The sequence below is a fragment of the Cebus imitator genome, unplaced genomic scaffold (assembly GCF_001604975.1).
Source record: "Cebus imitator isolate Cc_AM_T3 unplaced genomic scaffold, Cebus_imitator-1.0 Scaffold38, whole genome shotgun sequence".
Taxonomy (NCBI): domain Eukaryota; kingdom Metazoa; phylum Chordata; class Mammalia; order Primates; family Cebidae; genus Cebus; species Cebus imitator.
The window spans coordinates 7855465-7876061 of record NW_016107353.1 but is presented as its reverse complement, the minus strand read 5'-3'; the positions used below and the strand labels follow the sequence as shown (position 1 = coordinate 7876061).

General features: G+C 41.0%; 1 protein-coding gene across 9 annotated transcripts in view; it reads right to left on the bottom strand.

The window, feature by feature from the left end:
* Positions 1 to 20597, bottom strand: part of HHAT (hedgehog acyltransferase) — a 354783-nt gene that overhangs the window by 282755 nt on the left and 51431 nt on the right. For all 9 annotated transcript variants that reach the window (XR_005199664.1, XR_005199669.1, XR_005199665.1 and 6 more), the window contains one exon: positions 9088 to 9201. Coding sequence is in view for 1 of the 9 variants with exons in the window: in XM_017525581.2 (XP_017381070.1) it covers positions 9088 to 9201 (114 nt within the window). In the remaining 8 variants the exon portion in view is untranslated. The remainder of the gene's footprint in view (positions 1 to 9087; positions 9202 to 20597) is intronic.

Genomic DNA, 20597 nt, shown 5'->3' with positions numbered 1-20597 from the left:
GCCAAGGAGCTCAGTGGAAACTTTTATTACTTACAATGACAAAAAAAAAAAAAAAAAAGAGAGAGAGAGATCTTTTGAAAATAACCTGCCACCTCTCTGTGGGAGGAGGTGGTGTGAGCAAAGGAAGAAATGAGATTAGATATTAGATAAAGGAGAAGGCCAGCATCCTTCAGGGCTTAAGGCAACAACGGCAAGAATTGCTCAAGCCTGTAGCTGCATAGCATTGCCTATGGTTCAGGATGCCTCAGAGAATGGAGAGGAAAACAAGGACAACTGCAGCCTAAATCTTCCACCCTGAATAGGTACCAAAAACAACTACCGAATTAAGGCCATCTGGATCACTTAGTCCAGGTGGTGAAAGCACAGAGCTCATGAGGCTAACGTGGTTCATACTTATGTAAGGGCCAAGCAAACTCAGACAAAGAAAGCACTGTGCCCCAGCCACCAGCAGAACCCGGCCCACCAGCTGTCTCACAAATCAAACCTGTGGTCACCCAGAGGATGAGAGAGGCACGCACAGAGGGAGATGACTCAGTGCTCACGCTGCCTCATTCCAAGAGAAATGCAAAGAACACCTCCTACTGACACTGGACGCGATGAGCTGTGCAGAGAACAAGAGCCCACCTGTCTACCCCTGCTAGGTAACAAGATGCAGGAAGCTGAAACAAGGGAACTCCATTTCCTTCAAGCCACAGCTCAAAGGCCACCTTCTCAGAGGCCTGCCCTGACACCAGAATGGCAGGTGAGGCCCACACCTTCTCCCACCACAGCGCGCCCAGCCGACTACATCAGGCACAAAAGAGTGAGCAGCATTTGCTTTCCTAACTTCCACTCAACTGTGACTCTCCAAGGGAAGGGGCTGTTTCTCAATCCTTTCCCCTAGGACCCGAGACAAGCTTGAAAAGACCATCAGTATGGGAATATTGATATGGGTGCTAGACCTTGGGCTTTGCTCTTGAGGATTTTGGAATCTCAAGACGGTCGCCTCCATTCTTGAACACCACAGAATAAACTGCTCCCAGGAATAAATGCCAGCAGACAACAGCAGCAGATGCCATCCAATGGGCTGTCCTCATGTGCAAGCATAACCTTGAAAAACATTTGCTCATCAGATCCTCTCCACCACTCCACAAAGCCAGCAGTGCCATCCCTCCTGCACAGCTATGGAAACAGAGATATTCAGCAACTTGCTTGAGGTTACACAGCTTGAGAGTGGCAATGCAGGGATTCATCCCCATGCTCTTAACCACACAAATACTGCCTCCCATGAAAGGAGGAGCAAAAACTCAAAGGTACAAGCAAATTAAATGAAGGGACATCTATATCCTAACAGAGCCAGATTTCTGATAGTATCGGGGCAAAACAGGAAGTTCTGACCGTGGAGGAGGATGGGAAAGAGGGAAGGGTGTCCAATCAGGAATAGATTATTAATCTCAATCATGCATTCTCAACAAGGGTTGTATCTCCTCCAAACGGGGTGGGGTGGGGCAGATTTTGTAGGCTAGGCCTAAGGATAGAATGAAAGGAAATTAAAATTAATGATGACTGGGCATGGCAGCTCACACCTGTAAGTAATCCCAGCACTTTGTAAAGCAGAGGTGGGAGGATCACTCGAAGCCAGGAGCTTGAGACCAGCCTTGGGCCACACAGCAAGACCCCATCTCTACTGTTTCTTTAAATAATTTAACATTTGTAGAAGATTAGTACTATATTTTGCATAAGTTTTAGGTTACTTGCTGGTTTTGGGGGGTAAGAAAACCTTACTCCTTATGCATAAAGCACAGACATATGTATAGTACCTAATTTTTTCCCTTAAAAATTATCTAGAAAGGTGCCTCAGGGACAATACTAAAAAAAATTTAAGAAACACTGATCTACAGGAAGCAAACAAGGAGGAACAAGAACAAGGATGGAAGGCAAAGGAGAGCCATCGGAGGAGACCAACTGGGTCCTGATGTGTATGGCCCAGAGGTGTGGGGAGGACAGATGAAAAACGCAGTGTCCCCAGGGCAACTCCACCTTTCCTTCTGTCCATCACTTCATTCTTCCACATAATTGGTTAAAAATATATTAACTATCTGACCAGGTGCAGGAGCTCATGCCTGTAATCCCAACACTGTGGGAGGCTGAAATGGGAGGATCATTTGAGGCCAGGAGTTCAAGACCAATCTGGGCAATATAGCGAGATCTCACAGAGACTCGTCTCTACAAAAAGTTTTTTAAATTAGCCAGGTGCGGTGTCATGGCCTGTAGTCCAAGCTACTTAGAAGCTGAGGCAGGAGGAGTGCTTGAGCCCAGGAGTTTGAGGTTACAGTGAGCCATGATTACACCACTGCACTCCAGCCTGGGCAACACAGTGAGATTCTGTCTGTAAAGGAAAAGGAAAAAAATCACATAGTGCTAGTGGCTGTAGGGTAGGCACCTTTTTGGCTTTACTATGTAATGTGTTACTAAGTAGTTATACCAACATATATTCAACACCCTCTCTGTATGAGTTCAGGCAGCTAACACTGATATCATCAGGGGATTTTTGTTTTGTTTTTGCCAAAGTAGAAAGTATAAAATGATATCTTATTGTAGTTTTAAGATTCGTTTGATTACTAATGAAGTTAAACCTTTTTTCATGTTTATTGGTCATTTATGCTTCCTCTTCTATAAATTCCCCTTCATATCTCATACCATTTTTCTATTGAGTGATTTTGTTTTTATGAAATTTTTTTCTTTATTCCATATGCCAATCCTTTGTCAGTTTGCAAATTACTTTTCCACTAGTGACTTGCCTTTCCACTTTCCTATTGTCATTGGATAAAAAGGTTTTAATTTTAATGTAGTTATCAGTGTTTTCCTCTATAATTTGCACTTGGTGTCTTGTATAAAAAGTTTTTCTCTGTGCCAACATCAATATTCTCCTATGTCATATTTTCTAAAAGTTTAATACTTTTGATGTTCATTTTAACTCCTTAATTCATCTTGAAAATTATTATCAGGTAAGTATACTTTCTAGTTTGGCAAAAGTAGATACTGTTTTCATTGCTTTTCAACTTAATTTCACGGGGATTAAAGAAGTCACCCTATATAGAACACATCCTTTGATATTTGTTGAGAATTACTTTATGGTCCACTGGTACTCGGTTTGTATAAATAGTCTGTGTTCTTCAAAAGAATGTGGATTCTCCAGTTGTTGAATTTAACAGCTTTTATTTAAATATAGATTCTTTATGTCCTGTGCTCTTTATATCAGGCTTATTACTTGTATTGTTTCTTATGGGGGGGGGGTTCCTACATGATATATCAACTATGGATGAAGTTATGCTAAAATCTCTCCCTAAAGCTCATTTTCTCTTGCTGCTGCCATGTAAGAAGTGCCTTTCACCTCCTGCCATGATTCTGAGGCCGCCCCAGCCATGTGGAACTAGTTAACACCTGGCCACTAGGTAAACCTCCGCAGCAGAGAAACCTACTTTATGTTTCATTTTCAAGCTCCCATGGAGCCCAGCATAGAGAGCTGATAAGGAGAAATACTGTGAGGGGCTCACAGACTAAGATAATCTACTGGGAAATTAGGCTAAAGGACCCTTGGAAATGTAATAGTCTCATACTAATAAGTGTATTTATGTTTGCTCCTTGCAGTTTCCTCCATTTGATTTGGTGATTTTAATAGTGGTCTATCTATTTTGATGATCTTTACAAAAAACCAGCTCCTGGATTTATTAATATTTTGAAGGGTTTTTTGTGTCTCTATCTCCTTCAGTTCTGTTCTGATCTTAGTTATTTCTTGTCTTCTGCTAGCTTTTGAGTGTTTTTCTTTTTTATCTTGCACCTCTAGCTCTTTCAATTTTGATGATAGGGTGTCAATTTTAGATCTCTCCTTGCTTCTCATGTGGGCATTTATGGCTATAAATTTTCCTCTTGATACTGCTTTGAATGTGTCCCAGAGATTTTGGTACATTGTGTCTTTGTTCTCATTGGTTTCAAAGAGCATCTTTATTTCTGCCTTCATTTCATTGTTTATCCAGTCAACATTCAAGAGCCAGTTGTTCAGTTTCCATGAAGTTGTGCAATTTTGAGTGAGTTTCTTAATCCTGAGTTCTAATTTGATTGTACTGTTGTCCGAGAAACTGTTTATGATTTCCGTTCTTTTGCATTTGCTGAGAAATGATTTACTTCCAATTATGTAATTTTAGAGTAGGTGTGATGTGGTGCTGAGAAGAATGTATATTCTGTGGATTTGGGGTGGAGAGTTCTGTAAATGTCTATTAGGTTTGCTTGGTCCAGATCTGAGTTCGAGTCCTAAATATCCTTGTTAATTTTCTGTCTTGTTGATCTGACAGTGGAGTGTTAAAGTCTCCCACTATTATTGTGTGGGGGTCTAAGCCTCTTTGTAGGTCGTTAAGAACCTGCTTTATGTATCTGGGTTCTCCTGTATTGGGTGCGTATATATTTAGGATCATTAGGTCTTCTTGTTGCATTGATCCTTTTACCATTATGTAATGTCCTTCTTTGTCTCTTTTGATTTTTGTTGGTTTAAAGTCTATTTTATCAGAGACTAGGATTGCAACTCTTGCTTTTTTTGCTCTCCATTTGCTTGGTAAATCTTCCTTCATCCCTTTGAGTCTATGTGCATCCTTGCACATGAGATGGGTTTCCTGAATATAGCACACCGATGGGTTTTGACTTTTTATCAAATTTGCCAGCCTGTGTCTTTTGATTGGGGCATTTAGCCCATTTACATTTAAGGTTAATGTTGTTATGTGTGAATTTGATCCTGCCATTTTGATGCTAGCTAGTGGTTTTGTCCATAAGTTGATGCAGTTTCTTCATTGTGTTGATGCTTTTTACCATTTGGTACATTTTGGAGTGGCTGGTACTGGCTATTCCTTTCTATGTTTAGTACCTCTTTCAGGAGCTCTCATGAGGCAGGCCTGGTGGTGACAAAATCTCTCAGCAATTGCTTGTTCGTAAAGGATTTTTATTTCTCCTTCAGTTATGAAGCTTAGTTTGGGCAGATACGAAATTCTGAGTTGAAAGTTCTTTTCTTTAAGGATATTGAATATTGGTCCCCACTCACTTGTGGCTTGTAGGGTTTCTGCTGAGAGATCTGCTTTGAGTCTGATGGGCTTCCCTTTGTTGGTAACCCAACCTTTCTCTCTGGCTGCCCTTAGCATTTTTTCCTTCATTTCAACCCTGGTAAATCTGACAATTATGTGCCTTGGGATTGCTCTTCTTGAGGAATATCTTTGTGGTGTTCTCTGTATTTCCTGGACTTGAATATTGGCCTGCCTTGCTAGGTTGGGGAAGTTCTCCTGGATAATATCCTGAAGAGTGTTTTCCAGCTTGGATTCATTCTTTCTGTCACATTCAGGTCCACCTATCAAATGTAGATTAGGTCTTTTCACATAATCCCGTATTTCTTGGAGGCTTTGTTCATTTCTTTTTACTCTTTTTTCTCTGATCTTGCCTTCTCATTTTATTTCATTGAGTTGATCTTCAATCTCTGATACCGTTTCTTCTGCTTGGTTTATTTGGCTATTGAAACTTGTGTACGCTTTGCAAAGTTCTCATGTTGTGTTTTTCAGCTTCATCAATTCATTTATATTCTTCTCTAAGCTGTTTATTCTTGTTAACATTTCATCAAACCTTTTTTCAAGGTTGTTAGTTTCTTTGCATTGGGTTAGAACATGTTCTTTTAGCTTAGAGAACTTTGATATTACCCACTTTCTGAAGCCTGTTTCTGTCAATTCATCAGACTCATTCTCCATCCAGCCTTGTTCCCTTGCTGATGAGGAGTTTTGATCCCTTGGAGGAGGAGAAGGGTTCTGGTTTTGGGTGTTTTCATCCTTTTTGCACTGGTTTCTTCCCATCGTTTTGGATTTATCTACCTTTGGTCTTTGTAGTTGCTGACTTTCGGATGGGGTCTCTGAGTGGACGTCCTTTCTGTCGGTAAGTTATTTCCTTCTGTTTTTTAGTTTTCCTTCTAACAGTCAGGCCCCTTTGCTGTAGGACTGCTGGAGGTCTACCCCAGACCCTGCTTGCCTGTGAATCACCTGCGGCGGCCTCTGCATCTCTCTGGGACCTGCGCTCCAGAGCTGTTCCTATTCAGCCATCTTGGATCATCTCCCCAATTATTTCAAAATTTAAATCCACGGAGGTTATTTTATTTTGCAACATTTAGCATTCACATTCAAAAATAGGTTATTTTCATTAAGTGTCTTGCACTTCCATGTCCCTATTCTTCCAAGAAATAGCTCATGAATTATGCCAACCTTGAATTATAACTCCCCAAAGGGTTATTTCTGCCCAATTCATAAAGACCACTGGATTGTGTCAGGCCTCCATGTGCAAGCCTGGACCCAGAAAACTTAACTCTTTATTATGAAACAACAGCCCTCTTTGTCATTAGTAATGCTCTTTGCCACTATTAATAAAACTGCACCAGTAGTTTGTCAGAAGGAGAGGGGGTTTCATATTTGCCTGAAATATCTTTTCATACCTTTTACTTTCAAATTGTGTGTCCTTCTGTTTTAAGGATATCTAGCTAAGAAGAGCCTCTCTGAACTATGTTTTGGTTTTTGTTTTCCTTTACTTCTCTTTTTTTCATCTAGTCTGAGAATCCATTGAGAATCCACTTATGTTGATTGTAATGACTGACATATTTAAACTTACTTCAACTAGTTCTTTTGTGCTTTCTCTTTGTCCCACTTTTCCATGTTTCACCTTTACTTTTAAGGATGAACTGTCTAACAAATGAAGCTCACATTTTAAAGGGAAAAAAAAAACTAATACTATCTTATTGATCCTATTTTACTAAGGACAACTGTTATGGTTTGAATGTTTGTCCCCTCCAAAATTTGTGCTGAAATTTAATCCCCAATGTGGCAATATTGTGAGATACAGCCTTTAAGACGTGATTGGATTATGAGGGCTGTGCCCTCATTAATGGATTAATTCATTCATAGGTTGTATTAGTCTGTTTAAACATTCCTATAAAGAATTACCTGAGATTGTGTGATTTAGGAAGAAAAGAGGTTTAATTAACTCACACTTCCACAGACTTAATAGGAAGCATAACTGGAAGGCCTCAGGAAACTTACAATCATGGTGGAAGGCAAAGGGGAAGCAAGCACATCTTACCATGGCAGAGCAGAAGAGAGAGTGAGCAAAGTGGGGAGTGCTACACTTTCAAACAACCATATCTCATAAAAATTGCATCATGAGAACAGTAAGGAGGAAGCCTTCCCCCATGATTCAGTCACCTCTCACCAAGCCCCTCCTCCAAGACTTGGGGATTACAGTTTGACATGAGATTTGGGTGGGGACACAAAGCCAAACCATATCATGAATTAATACAGTATCATGGCAGTGGGACTGGTGGCGTTACAAGAAGAGAAAAAGAGGCCTGAGCTATTGTGCTTACCATGTGATGTCCTGCACTGCCTTGGGACTGCAGAGACACCCACAAGAAGGCCCTCACCAGATGTGGCCCCTCAACCTTGGACTTCCCAGCCTCTGAAACTGTATAAATTCCTTTTCTTCATAAATTACTAAGTAAATTCATTTTCTTTATAAAATTACTCCATTTTATATACTGTTATAAGCAACAAAAATGCACTAAGACCATGATAAATTAAGATTCAGTAGTAAAAAGCTTCGCTCATTTTAAAAAGCTGATCAGTGACAAAACCAAGGACCAAACATGAGTAACACAATGTCTAGCAGTCTTTCACTACACAATCGACTTAGGACAATCCTCACAGTATTTCACCTTCCCCTCACAGAGGTAAAGAAAAAAAACAGGTATTAAGCTATTTACATATAGGAAAACTGAGATTTATGGTAATAAGTCATTTACACATGGGTGGGAAACTTTGTTAGAAATCAAAATGTTAAATTTCCAGAAATTTTGAATTCTTGGGAAAAAATGACAGAAATGTATGAAAGAAAAAAACCGTTAGTGAGGGCTGAGGTAGATATGTTCATTACTAGCTTACAAACATTAAAAAAGTATTATTTATTATTAGATCTGCTCACAAAGTTATATGAAATTTTAAAATATATTTAGATCTGACATGATCTAGTATTTTAGGTTTTGCCAGTTCAGCAGCCACTTGAGTGGCTACAAAAAAAAATAATCGGTATCATATTTAAGAGGAAGATATTATGCTGTTGGGATTTCCTGTCTTCCAGGATGAGAAGCAAGCCCAGAAAGCACCAACTTTCAGGGAAGAGTCAGAAAATGGCCCAGATTAGGTGCACGTCTAACCACAGGGCCTCCTGTTTCTGCGTCTCACTTTCTGGTCTCTCTCTCCAGAGGTTTCTGTTTCTCTTCTACTTCAGTTTTATCACCTCTGGGAGCCTCTGAGAATCAAAACATTTTTCCTAGGTTGACTTCCAAGTCAAGTTTTGGTTGTGTCTTATTTTTACTCAGGAAATTTCCAAGTACAGACTTTTTTCCTCCATGATGAATCTACAGCAGGCAAGAAGCATTTATCAGAGGCTTCTGGGCAACACCCTGGCCCCCAGGTGACAAAAAGATCCTGCTGGCAGTATATCGGATCCCTTGGTAGCTAGACCTGTGAAGAGGGTCTCAATCCTACCTCATATAAAAGTACTTTTCAAATAACCACTTTGAAGAATCTCTCATTCTCCAAGCCAGGCCAAGGCAAGAGCAAAATGCTACTGGACTTCCCATCTAAAACAGCTACAGCAGCATAAACTACTTGACAGTAAAATTACTCCCACTTCTTAAGTAAATTGGTACTTTCTTCTGATTTTGAAAGTGAAGTCATCTGGATTCTCAACAACAGGCGACTTTTTGATTATTTGATTAGGAATGATCTTAAAGTCTACCACGCCCTGTAGTTTTACTCTAAAATTTATATTCAATGTCTGAAGAATAAGTTTGAGAAAGTGCAGTATATGAACATACGACCTTGTATCTTACATGTTATATTGATCATTAATCACTTATCTTGTTCTCCAGGCTCCCAGTGCTAATACCCATGTCTTCTGATCTCTAGCTCAGGGCTCCTTCTTCCCAAGAGGCAAAGGAAAAAGACACTTAAAAGGTAGCAACACACATAATCGTACCTTTCTTGCCAGCAGTGTGGCTATCTGAGACACAACCATGTGGCCAAGGAGAAGCCACACCAGCCACTGCTTCCCCCATTCCATCCAGAAGCTCCACTCAAAGTCAGTCGCATCCTAAATAGGTCAAAATAGGAGTTTATCAGAAAGATCTCAGTGTATGTTTGAGTCAGAACACAAACTCCAGTTACTAACACAACCAGAGAGAAGGCCAGTGTGAATCCAAGCTCTGTAAAATAGGATTTACACAGTTCTTGCCTTTCCCCCACCCACCTGTACACTCCCCTCCAGCTTCCTATTAGTAATGGCAAAAATTGCAATTACTTTTGCACCAACCCAACAATCAATGACATTCCCCAAATGCACTTTGGACTTTCTACAACTCAGTGTCTTTGTCATAGCTGATCTCCCAGGACCCTCTACAGCATAGATACTGTTATTATTTCCATTTTGCAAAAAAAGAAACAGAGACTTAAGGAACTCACTTCATTTACACAAGGTCACATGGATAGTACAAGTAACGACTTGAGGCTATCCCTGTTGAGACAACGAGATGTTTTCACGAAGAGAAATGTAAATTGGACACTAATAAAATGGCTTAAAGTCAGTCATGTTAAATCTTGTTGCCATTTACAGATAGAATAATTTGTCAGAGAAATTAACTAATTTCATATGAATTTGTAATAAAGAAACAAAAGGTACACTTCCCTTTCCCCAAGAAGCTCTGTGTCCATGTAGCATTCTATGTCTGCGTTGGTACCAGGTTCCACGTCTACGAAGCCCCTGGCAGGAGTAGGTAGAAACCTCTGACAAGAGTGGACATGTGGATGCTTAGGAACCAGCACCTGGAAGTCATGGCCTCAGGAGCCCCAGAGAAGACCACAGAGGCCAAGAGGAGCATGGACAGATGCACATGTCATTGGTCACCCTCAAACGGGCAATGCAGGCTTGGCCAATGAACATCTCAGTACCACCAGGATGGAGGGGGATTTGAGGGTCTCAGAATTTTCTAACCAAAATGTGTGCCTGGAAAAGGAATCCTCAATGACCACTGATATTGAACCCCTCACCAATCTCTGCAAGTGGAACTTGGAGCCTATCTTAATTGGATTTGAAGAAAAGTGTGATTTTTTTTTTTTTTTTTTTGGTGCACCTAAGATTGTGGGGTAATGTCATACCATTAGAAACAGTAAGATACACATAAAGTTGATCTGGATTCATAACAGACTGTGAGTGCAAGGCAGCTAAGACTGGAGGCTTGGCTTGGATCCGGAGCCCAGACCTACTCACACATGGGCTGTGATGACCTTGAACATGATGCTTAGCCTTTCTGTTTCTTCATACAACAATAGTACTTACCTTATAGGAATTTTCAAGGCTTAAATAGAGCATATGTATATTAGAAGCTGATAACAGCACACAGTACTCATTCAACAGTAGTACCTGCTAGCCCCATGTGCTTCCCATCCCTTGTAAACCACCAGCCAAGATTGTATTATGCTTTACTTGGTGCCACTCACTTAAAAATGTATATATAGTTTTCCCGCTTCTCCAATAAGGAAATACAATACTGTGCATTCTCAAATTACACATGCTCCCGTACCCCAGATCCTGATACATGGCATGCTCACAGAGCCCCTGTCCCCTGCTGGAAATCATGTATCTAGTTGAATTGCTTCCATTTAGAGATGACACCACCAGAGCCTGGGATGTGCCCAACACACAGCCAGGCAGCAGAGCAGAGAATGCAAATCTTTAACCTGCCTCCTGATCCCTGATCCAGGGCTTGTTTCCCCATCTCAAAATTTCCAAATTAGCCTTCAGTCAATTAACTGAATAAAGGTAAACAAGTTCAAAGGTCAAGTAATGAGGCCATGCTAGTAAAATATCACTTTTATAATAGGAATACAGCTAAAAAGACACTGAAAGCCAAGACTTTTTTTTAATACAAACTGAAAATAATTTTTGAGATTTTTAAATATAACATTTTTGAACACCTAGAGTTACATTTAGAATTCATGACCCCAAGGTTATCTATACCTCAAAACTTCTCCAAGTTTCATTTTTTAGAAAGAAAAAAGGCTCTAATACAACATAACATATAAGACTTTCTGTTCCACCAGAAAATCCAGGACTCATGAAAACTCTGTGCTGGTAAAATCCCATCAACAAAAATTACACATGCCCTTTCACCACAAATTCTTGCAGAAAACGTTCATTTAAAGGAAATAAAAATGTCTCTCTCATGTCTATCCTTCACCATTTAAAACAGTTACCTAAGGGAGATGATCAAACAGAAAAGTTGAGCCAATGAATAGATCAAGATGATGTTTAATGATTTGAATAAGAAAAATATTGACTCTGCTTCTTGAAGCAAAAGCTTTATAGACTCTGAGCTCAATCACACATTTGAAGGCAAACATTAAAGCCTGAAATCAGGAACATCATGTTCTGTTCCTTACCCCATTTTCCTTCTTGACTCCATGGTTATTAGTTAGGAACCTCTTCTTTGGTACTCTAATGGGGTCAGATACAAACTGGGGATAAATCCCAGCCGGGCAGAACGAGGAAGGCTTCTTCATGGAAGCCAGGATGCTGTACTGCAAGAAGAAGTCACCTGCATCCAACCTCCTGCACCAGTGCTTCTCAAACTTCAAGGTGGACACTAGCCTTCTATGTATCTTGCTAAAATGCAGATTCTGATGCAGTCAATCTAGTATGTGGTCTGGGATTCTGCATTTCTACAAGCTTCCAAGTGATGCAATACTACCAGCCTGGGGACCACATTTTGAGTAGCAAGGATCTACATGACTGATTATACCTTCCTACAGCTGATGTTCACAAACTCACAGAATCCTTAACAGCTCAACCCATTCTATACCATTCCCAGGCAGGAAGGGCACACGCTCGAAGCTGCTTCCTAACACTCACCAACAGAGCAATCATCCTCCTGTTCACCATTCAAAGCTCTGAGCACCCAGACTTCAGAATTCACTGAACAAGTTAACAAACGCCATTGTTTATTCCCAGGCTTGCATTCTGCTGCCAGGAAATACTAAGAACTCCGAGAAACACAATCGTTCTGGGTTTCTTAAACAGTAACTAACTTCCTGGCAAAACACTGTCTTCCTTTCTTAACAAAGCAAAGAGTCCGGGCCTATTGTTTGTAACTGCCTCTTTTCCTACCCACAGTGGAGTTCTACTCCAGGCACGATGAGGAGCTCAAAGTCTAAATGGGAAGACCCCCAGCACCAAGGCCACCACGCTCCACAGTGAAGACACATTAAAAACCCGCTGCAAAGCGGGAGGAGTAACGGTGCTGCAACTCAACTTCATGTATCAGTGAAACTGACTGATCTGTCCTTTCTTCCCACACAATCAAGGAAGAACATTCGAGTATGTGTTTTCTAATTATAACCTCATAACAATCTTTAAAGTGGTTCATTTGTTTAAAATACCTTATATTTTAGAACAGTTTTCAGTTCAGAATTAAGCACAACATACACAGAGTTCCCATAGACCCCCAACCCCTTTCCATCAGCATCCCCAACCACAGTAGTGTATTTGTTCCAATTGGCGAACCTATATTGATTCATCATTGTCACCCAAAGTCCACATTTTACATCAGGGTTCACTCTTGATGTTGTATATTCTACGGGTTTGGACAAATGTATAATGACACGTCCACTGTTATATCATATCATACGGAATACTTTCATTGCCCTGAAAATCCTCTGCATTCTACCTCTTCAGCCCTCCCACCCTGCCCCTGCCCCCCTCGATCCCTGGCAAACAATGATCTTTTTACTGTCTCCATATTTTACTTTTTCCAGAATGTAATGCAGTTGAAATAAGGAAGCTCTGGGTTTTTTTTTTTTTGTTGTTGTTGTTGTTGTTGTTTTTGAGACAGAGTCTTGCTCTTGCCCAGGCTGCAGTGCAGCAACCTTGGCTCACTGCAACCTCCGCCTCCAAGGCTCAAGTGATTCTCATGCCACACCCTTTCAAGTAGCTGGGAGTACAGGTGTATACAATCACACCCAGCTAATATTTTTAATTTTAGTAGAGACAGGGTTTTACCACGTTGGCCAGGCTTGTCTCAAACTCATGACCTCAAGTGATCCACCCACCTCGGCCTCCCAAAGTGCTGGGATTACAGGCGTGAGCCACCACACCCGGCCTGAAGCTCATTTTTTTTTTTTTCTTCTTTCCTGAGTAGTTTTGTTTTTTAACTCCATGTTACAAATGGGTTAACTGAAGGTCACAGAAAGCAGATTATTTGTCCAAACCTAGTAAGGAGCAGAGCTGGGTTTCAAATCTAGGCCTGTCTGATGCCAAAGAGGAAACCCTTTTCTGAGCTGTTTCTACTAGTGCTTGTCCCTGCACCTGGACTCCCCGCCCTTCCCACCCCTTTGCCCCACAACACTATCTGACTAGATAATCTCCAACCTAGAGTGCACCTCATTGACGCCCCGTAACCACACAGTAACATGCACAAAATACTCAGTAAATGGTACAATTCAAACGTCAGCTCAGAAGTGAAGCTTTCCCGTCCCTACTTCCCGGGTGGACCTCATTGCACTCCTAGAACTTTTATTACGGCAGATTCATCATCTCGCTTTTATTCATGTATTTTCTCTCTGGAGGAAAAAGTGGTGAGTGCTCTTAGAGCAAGAACCNGGTCTCGATCTCTTGACCTCGTGATCCACCCGCCTCGGCCTCCCAAAGTGCTGGGATTACAGGCTTGAGCCACCGCGCCCGGCTAATTATAGAACTTTTATTACGGCAGATTCATCATCTCGCTTTTATTCATGTATTTTCTCTCTGGAGGAAAAAGTGGTGAGTGCTCTTAGAGCAAGAACCTTGGCTTAAATCAAATCTGTCTGCTAGACACCCAACATTCAGTAAGCCTTTAAAATGGCAGGGAGTAGGAAGGCAGCAAAAACATTAGGCCACCTAGTTCTTTTCACATTTCTGCTCCTGTTTAAACTTAGAAAAGTCACTTCACTATCTGGACTTGAGTTTTCTTATGTGTAAAATGAAGGGCTCAACTAGCACAATGTCTAAGATTCTTTTCAGAAAATGGGAAAAAGTTATTTTCCAGGCTAAAGGAAAGAAATACTAAGAAAGTGCTTGTCACCCGGTCCCCCCTTCTCACACCCCTATGTCACTAGGGAAGAAAGTTACAAGAAAAAATTCCTGGCAAATGAGGACTTGCCCTAGCAACTCACCACTGAGTAAATCTTTCCTCCTTCTAGCCTTGAATTCTCATCACCTTAAACCTCGCCAGATCCCAACGCTCACCCTCAGCCTCTTAGCTGAAGTACTGTGTTGTTAACTCAAGGGATAGCCAAGATTCTGGTTGTGTGCTTTCCCCAGAAAATTGAAGCCTATTCTCCAGCTGAAAACAACACAAACATGTAGCTAGGAAGGCCTGGTCAATAGGCTAAAATGTAAAGTACCAAAACACGTGCCAAGGCGCTCACCGAGATGCCCTAAGTGAATGAGAGAAATTCACCCTGTAGCCACATCGGTTGGTTTAGTCCACTAGTTCTTCAAGCCAGTTCCCTAGTCCCACTGTTTTTGGAGTCCTTTTTTTTTTTTTTTTTTTTTTTGGTAATTAGTCCATGAGCTGCTGAATAGTTCCACTGTTGATCTCCTAGTGAGATGGGTCAAGAGCACCGTTTTATTATTTCTATGGATGACACGTGTAGATGCCTTGCTATCAGCTCAAGAAGTTTACATCTACAAATGAAGCAGGGTCTAGAAAGGCCATGGATGAGCCTTAAAAATGATTTGAGGCCAGGTGCAGTGGCTCACGCCTGTAATCCCAACACGTTGGAAAGCTGAGGTAGGTGGACAGTTTGAGGCCATGAGCTTGAAACCAGCCTGGCCAAATGGTGAAACCCTGTCTCTACTAAAAATACAAAATTAGCTGGGAGTGCTGGCGCACACTTACAATCCCAGCTACTAGTGAGGTTGAGACATAAGAATCACTTGAACCTGGGAGGCAGAGGTTGCAGTGAACCAAGATCATGCCGCTACATTCCAACCTGGGTGACACAGCAAGACTGTCTCAAGGAACCAAGGAAAAAAAAATGTTTTAATTATTTGACCCATTATATAATCATTGAAATCTTTCAAATAAATTTTATTGAGCATCTAGTACACGATGGTTCCTACACTCAGTCACAGCACATCAATTAGGCTTTGTTATTCTGGAAAATCTTGGAGTTACTTCAAAATCTTTTTCCTCCCTGTGCTATGTACTGACCTGTTTATCCTTCAGACTGTCTTTACTCACTTCTACCCATTTAGACTCATTCCTTCCATTCCATGCCACCTACACAACACCAAAGTAATGTTTTTAAGACCATGCTTTATCATGTTATTTCCCCCACTTAATATTCTTCATGTGCTCCCCTTAGCAATCCAGAGAAACTTCTCAGTGAGACTCACGCAATTCTTCATAAAATGGCCCTGTCTCTCTGTCCAAACTTTCATTATCCTACCTTACCTTCACTGCCCCCACCAGCCCATGTTACAACTGCATTGACCCCTCTGACCCCACAGCACCACATTCATGCAGCTGGGCCTCCCACACTTTGCTCCCTCTATTTGGAAAATCCATCAGTGAAGCATCACGTCAATGAGAACCTAACTTTTATGTCTCAGCTCAGTCAAGCCTTCTCCCAGGAAGCCTTTCCTAATCCATCCACTCAGTCTGGATTCAGTGTCCCTTGCCTATGCTCCCACAATACGCCACTATGGTTACCTGTATCAGAGCAACTTATCCCATTGTGCTTTTTACTTTTTATTTTTTAAAATAGTCTTGCTCTGTTGCCCAGGCTGGAGTGCACTGGTGTGATTTCGGCTCACTGCAACCTCTGGCTTCAGGGTTCAAGTGATTCTCCTGCCTCAGCCTTCTGAGTATCTGTGATCACAGGTGCCCGCCACCATGCCTGGCTAATTTTTAGTAGAGACGAGGTTTCACCATGTTGGCCATGCTGGTCTCAAACTGACCTCAAGTGATCCACTCGCCTTGGCCTCCCAAAGTGCTGGGATTACAAGTGTGAGCCACCATGAAAAGCCCCATTGTGATGTTTTGTTTTGAGACAGAGTCTCACTCTGTTGCCCAGGCTGGAGTGCAATGGTGCAATCTTGGCTCACTGCAACCCCTACCTCCTGGGTTCAAGCGATTCTCCTGCCTCAGCCTCCCAAGAAGCTGGAATTACAGGTATGTACCCCCACTCCTGGATAATTTAGTAGAGACAGGGTTTCATCATGTTGGCCAGGCTGGTCTCAAACTCCTGACCACAAGTGATCCCCCTGCCTCGGCCTCCCAAAGTGCTGGGATTACAGTCGTGAGTCGCCGCACCCAGCCCCCACTATGCTTTAGTTACAGGTTACTGAGCTATCTCTCCACTAGACTGTGACAAAAGGGTCTACATATATATTCAGTATTGTATCCCCCAATAAGCAGAATATACTAGAAGCTCAAAAAAAGTTTTAAAAATTTGAATGATTATACAGTGAATCAAACTATTTTAAAGAACCCAGTATAAGCACTGTCTACTGGGAAAGGGGAGGAAGAGATACCAAAAGTAGGGAACCCAGTATGTGCCCTAGAAGGCCTTTATAACTCCAGGCAGGGAGAAAATATAAGCTCACAGAATAGTTCTAGTGGATGATCTGCTCTGCAGATTATCTTGACCAACTCAAGCCCACTCTTTGATAAATCAATTACTGACTCTTAAGACATGGCCAAAGTAGAGTACTATGACAATAGAGGACCTGATTCATATTCACAGAAATACATGAAGTATGGAAAACACTCGGAATACAGCCAGGAATGTATTAAGTATGTCTTTGTTTGTTAAGTAAATATATAAATAAACGAATAAACAACAAACTCTATTTTACTTTGCTAGGCCTGGAAACACAACTCCAAGAGTTTTCAAGCTGCATATCCTGAAACAGTTAGAAGCACCCGCAGTTAAAATATGAGAGAGTTCAGCTGTTCAAGATTCCAAAACCAGTCAAGAAAAAAAGAAAAAAGAAAGTTCTAGAGACTGTGGACTGAAAAGAAGTGAGTCCATGGTTAACAAAAAGGGACTTCAGCATTCAGGAAAGCTGCCACAGCTAAAATGCTATGGGAAAGCAGCCATCTTAACCTTCTCCTAAGAAGAAAACAACTGCTTGTACAGCAGGTACTGCCGATTAACTCAACCACGACTATCTCATCCCCTGCAGCATGACTTCCTGCACAGTATAGGCTAGAAGGCTGAAAACTACATATCCCAGAATTCCCTGTAGCTAGCAGCTCTAAAAATGGCTGAACTTCTGATGAACAAATACAAACACTATGACTCTGAGAGTAAAGGAACAATGGGCTGTGAGACTTCTGAAGAAAACCGTGGCAGAGGCCCTTTAGGTGTTCTGCAGCAGCCATGGTGGAATTTCTACGGTCCAGTCAGTTCAGAGATGTTGAAGCTGTCACCAGAACCCTAGGTTCTCAAGCCAGGAGCTAGGCAACAGCAGATGTTTCGTACAGGGGCTCTCAGAACTGTTCCTGGTAGCTCACTTAGTGCCTGCTCCTACAGGCCTTTCCATTATTCTGAAATGTCTTTAAATCCCTGCAATAATTCTCTTTTTTAAATCACTGCAATAGATTCTGTTGTCTGCAATGGAACCTTGACTAAAAGATTATGGAAGAAATGTTTCATTTGATTGGAATCCAGCTCTAGCTTTATAACAAAAGCATTAGGAACATAATTCACTTTGAAGAACGCTACTCTGAAATAAGTCTATTCAACGGAGGAAAATGAAATGGAAGAAAACACCAGCTAGGTCAACCCAATAAATGCTCAAGAACTAGGTAACAAAGGCAGTGACTGTTTGTGTTAGAATGCGTTCACAAATGCATTGTGTATTTCAAAACCAAAAGATATGTAATGTTCTCTATACCAAAAAAAGATAAACGTTTCAGGTGATGGATATCCCAATTACCTTTATTTGATAATTACATGTTGTATATTCATTGAATATCAAAGTATCACATGTACTCCAAAAATGTATACATCTATTGTATATCAATTTTTAAAGAAAAAGCAGAAAATGACCTACCTTACCAACCAGTTTATATTTTTCATTATTATATCTTTTTCCTTCAGAGAAAACAGTATACAGCTGAATATATTGACTATTTTCCTTATCCTCCTATCTAGTAAGTTGTAAAAATAAAATACTGCAGAAATATGACATATTTTTGTGTACTTATTTCCTAAATAGCATTATTTGCTTATTGTTTACTTTGAGATGATATGTAATATCTAATTACACTGAGTAAAAGTTACCTGTGATCAGAGAAAATCTTTATAACGTTCTTGAAATCGTAAATGTTTCCCTGCATATTCAAAGGCAGCAAACTGACCTTAATGGCCCATAAATCTCCAGGCAAGAAACACAAAAGGAGACAAATTTTGTAAGAAATCTGCACAAAAGAGGCACTGCTTTCCAAATGAGCTCAGGCTAATGATTCATTGAGCAATTATTGGAAGAGTTTTGTTTTTCCTTCAACAGCTGCTTTTCTATTTCTAAAAGAATTTCAATTAAACCATTTTACTGCTTACAATTTCCAGAGACACCACACTCTCCCAATCAATACTGTCTTAAAGATAAAATGCTTCCACTAATAAAACCTTTTTTCTGTAAATAACAAAGCCCCTGCTCAAACCTCTCCACCCTTCTGCATAGGTGAAGATGCTTACAAGCACAGGGACACTGCCAACAGGACAGGCACAGGCTGCCCTGTTCTACTGTGTACCATTACCAGCCTCTTCATTGCCCCTTGCCACACAAGCCAGGCAAATTGGTCCAGGGTAAAATGGCAAAGGGGAGGTGTTTTATGGAGGAAGAAAAGAGAAAGCCTCTGAAGAGGGTTTAATTAAATCAAGAAGACCTAGTTAACACGGGTAAGTTATTTTGCGTATCTTCAGCCCAACTGCCAACCTAAACTCAGTAATATCTTCTGGTCACAACTCTCTACCTACCTACCTATTTCTTAGAAGTCACTTTGGATTATGCAAGAGAGCAAGAAGAATCTATTTGGTTTAACATGCATAGATTCTGTCTCCTTGCTCTATCTATGCCATATTCTCCCACCTTTCCTCCTAAAGTTAGCAAAGAATGAATCAAATGTTTAAAAAGAAACATTAAATTTCAGGGTGAAGTTGAAGGCACAAAACTATGTTATTTTCCCCCACCTCTCACATTGGAAAAACACTAACTATATTCTCTACAAGGTACAAGGAAAAAAGAGTTATAAATGATGAAAAAAGGTGATAAGTTAGAGATCATGACCAAAAAAAAGTAATAGATGACTAGAGAACAAATTACACAAAATCATGACTCCTCGGCTTCAAACGACGCTAATAAATCATACATACCATTAGTGTCACTTCCTCAGAGAATCAAAAAGACAAAGTGAGTCACAATAACATAGAAGGAAAAAAGATCCCCAGCCTGTTGTGGGCCCCAGCTCCTAAAATGATCCTCCCACTCAGAGAATTTACTTTCTGCTTAGGAAGTCTTCACACATGCAAGAAAACTGCTTTCTACCAAGCATCTCTGCAGTGGGCAAACACTAGCAAACTGGAACTCGACATGGAGTCCCAAAATGTGGGAGTCCCCCAGGTTGGAAGGCCAATTAAGAAAGAAAGTGTGATCTCAAGAGAGAAAAGTACAACATTTTTGCCGTCTGTCCAGGGGAAGAGGAAGGGAACCCTCCATAATCCCAGATACCACCTTTCTGCTTTACACTCTGCCTGAAAGACCAGGCAAACTGGCGAGCAGAGCTATGTCGAAGGGTTCTCCCACACATCTTTACATCTGTTCCTTTTGCCCATTAGCTGCCCAAGCTGTCCAGGAGACACCTCCCCACCCAGAGCACCCCTAAGCCCACCAGCCATCACAGGCAGCTGAGGGGCCTGGGAGACTGGGAACAGAGAGAGACAAGAACGAGACCAAGACTCACCACATCCTCGGGGCACATGGCCCCCCTTCCCCCACTGCCCTCTGCTTCCACCATTTCTCTTCAGAAACCTATTTGTGTATTAATAAAATAGTTCATCTTATTTATTATGCCTAAAACTTACTTTAAAGACTACAACACAGAGAATTCTGCTTTCAGGCATGATATAGTACACACCTTTATCCCTATCCCTCCACCAACGACAGCTAAAAACCTTGGCTGTAATATATAAAACAAACGCAAGGAGATTCTGAATGGTGAAAAGAGCAGACTGGCTAGAGACCTCGGGACCTAAGGAATGACAACAAACAAAATAAAATTAAGTAAATACTGACATAAATATTAATATTTACATTAACACAATATTAATTATACTTACTATAACTTACTAGGTGGGCTTATTAGCAGAATTAGATTACATAAGAAAGAATTATTGATCCGGGCATGGTGGCTCACACCTGTAATCCCAGAACTTTGGGAGGTT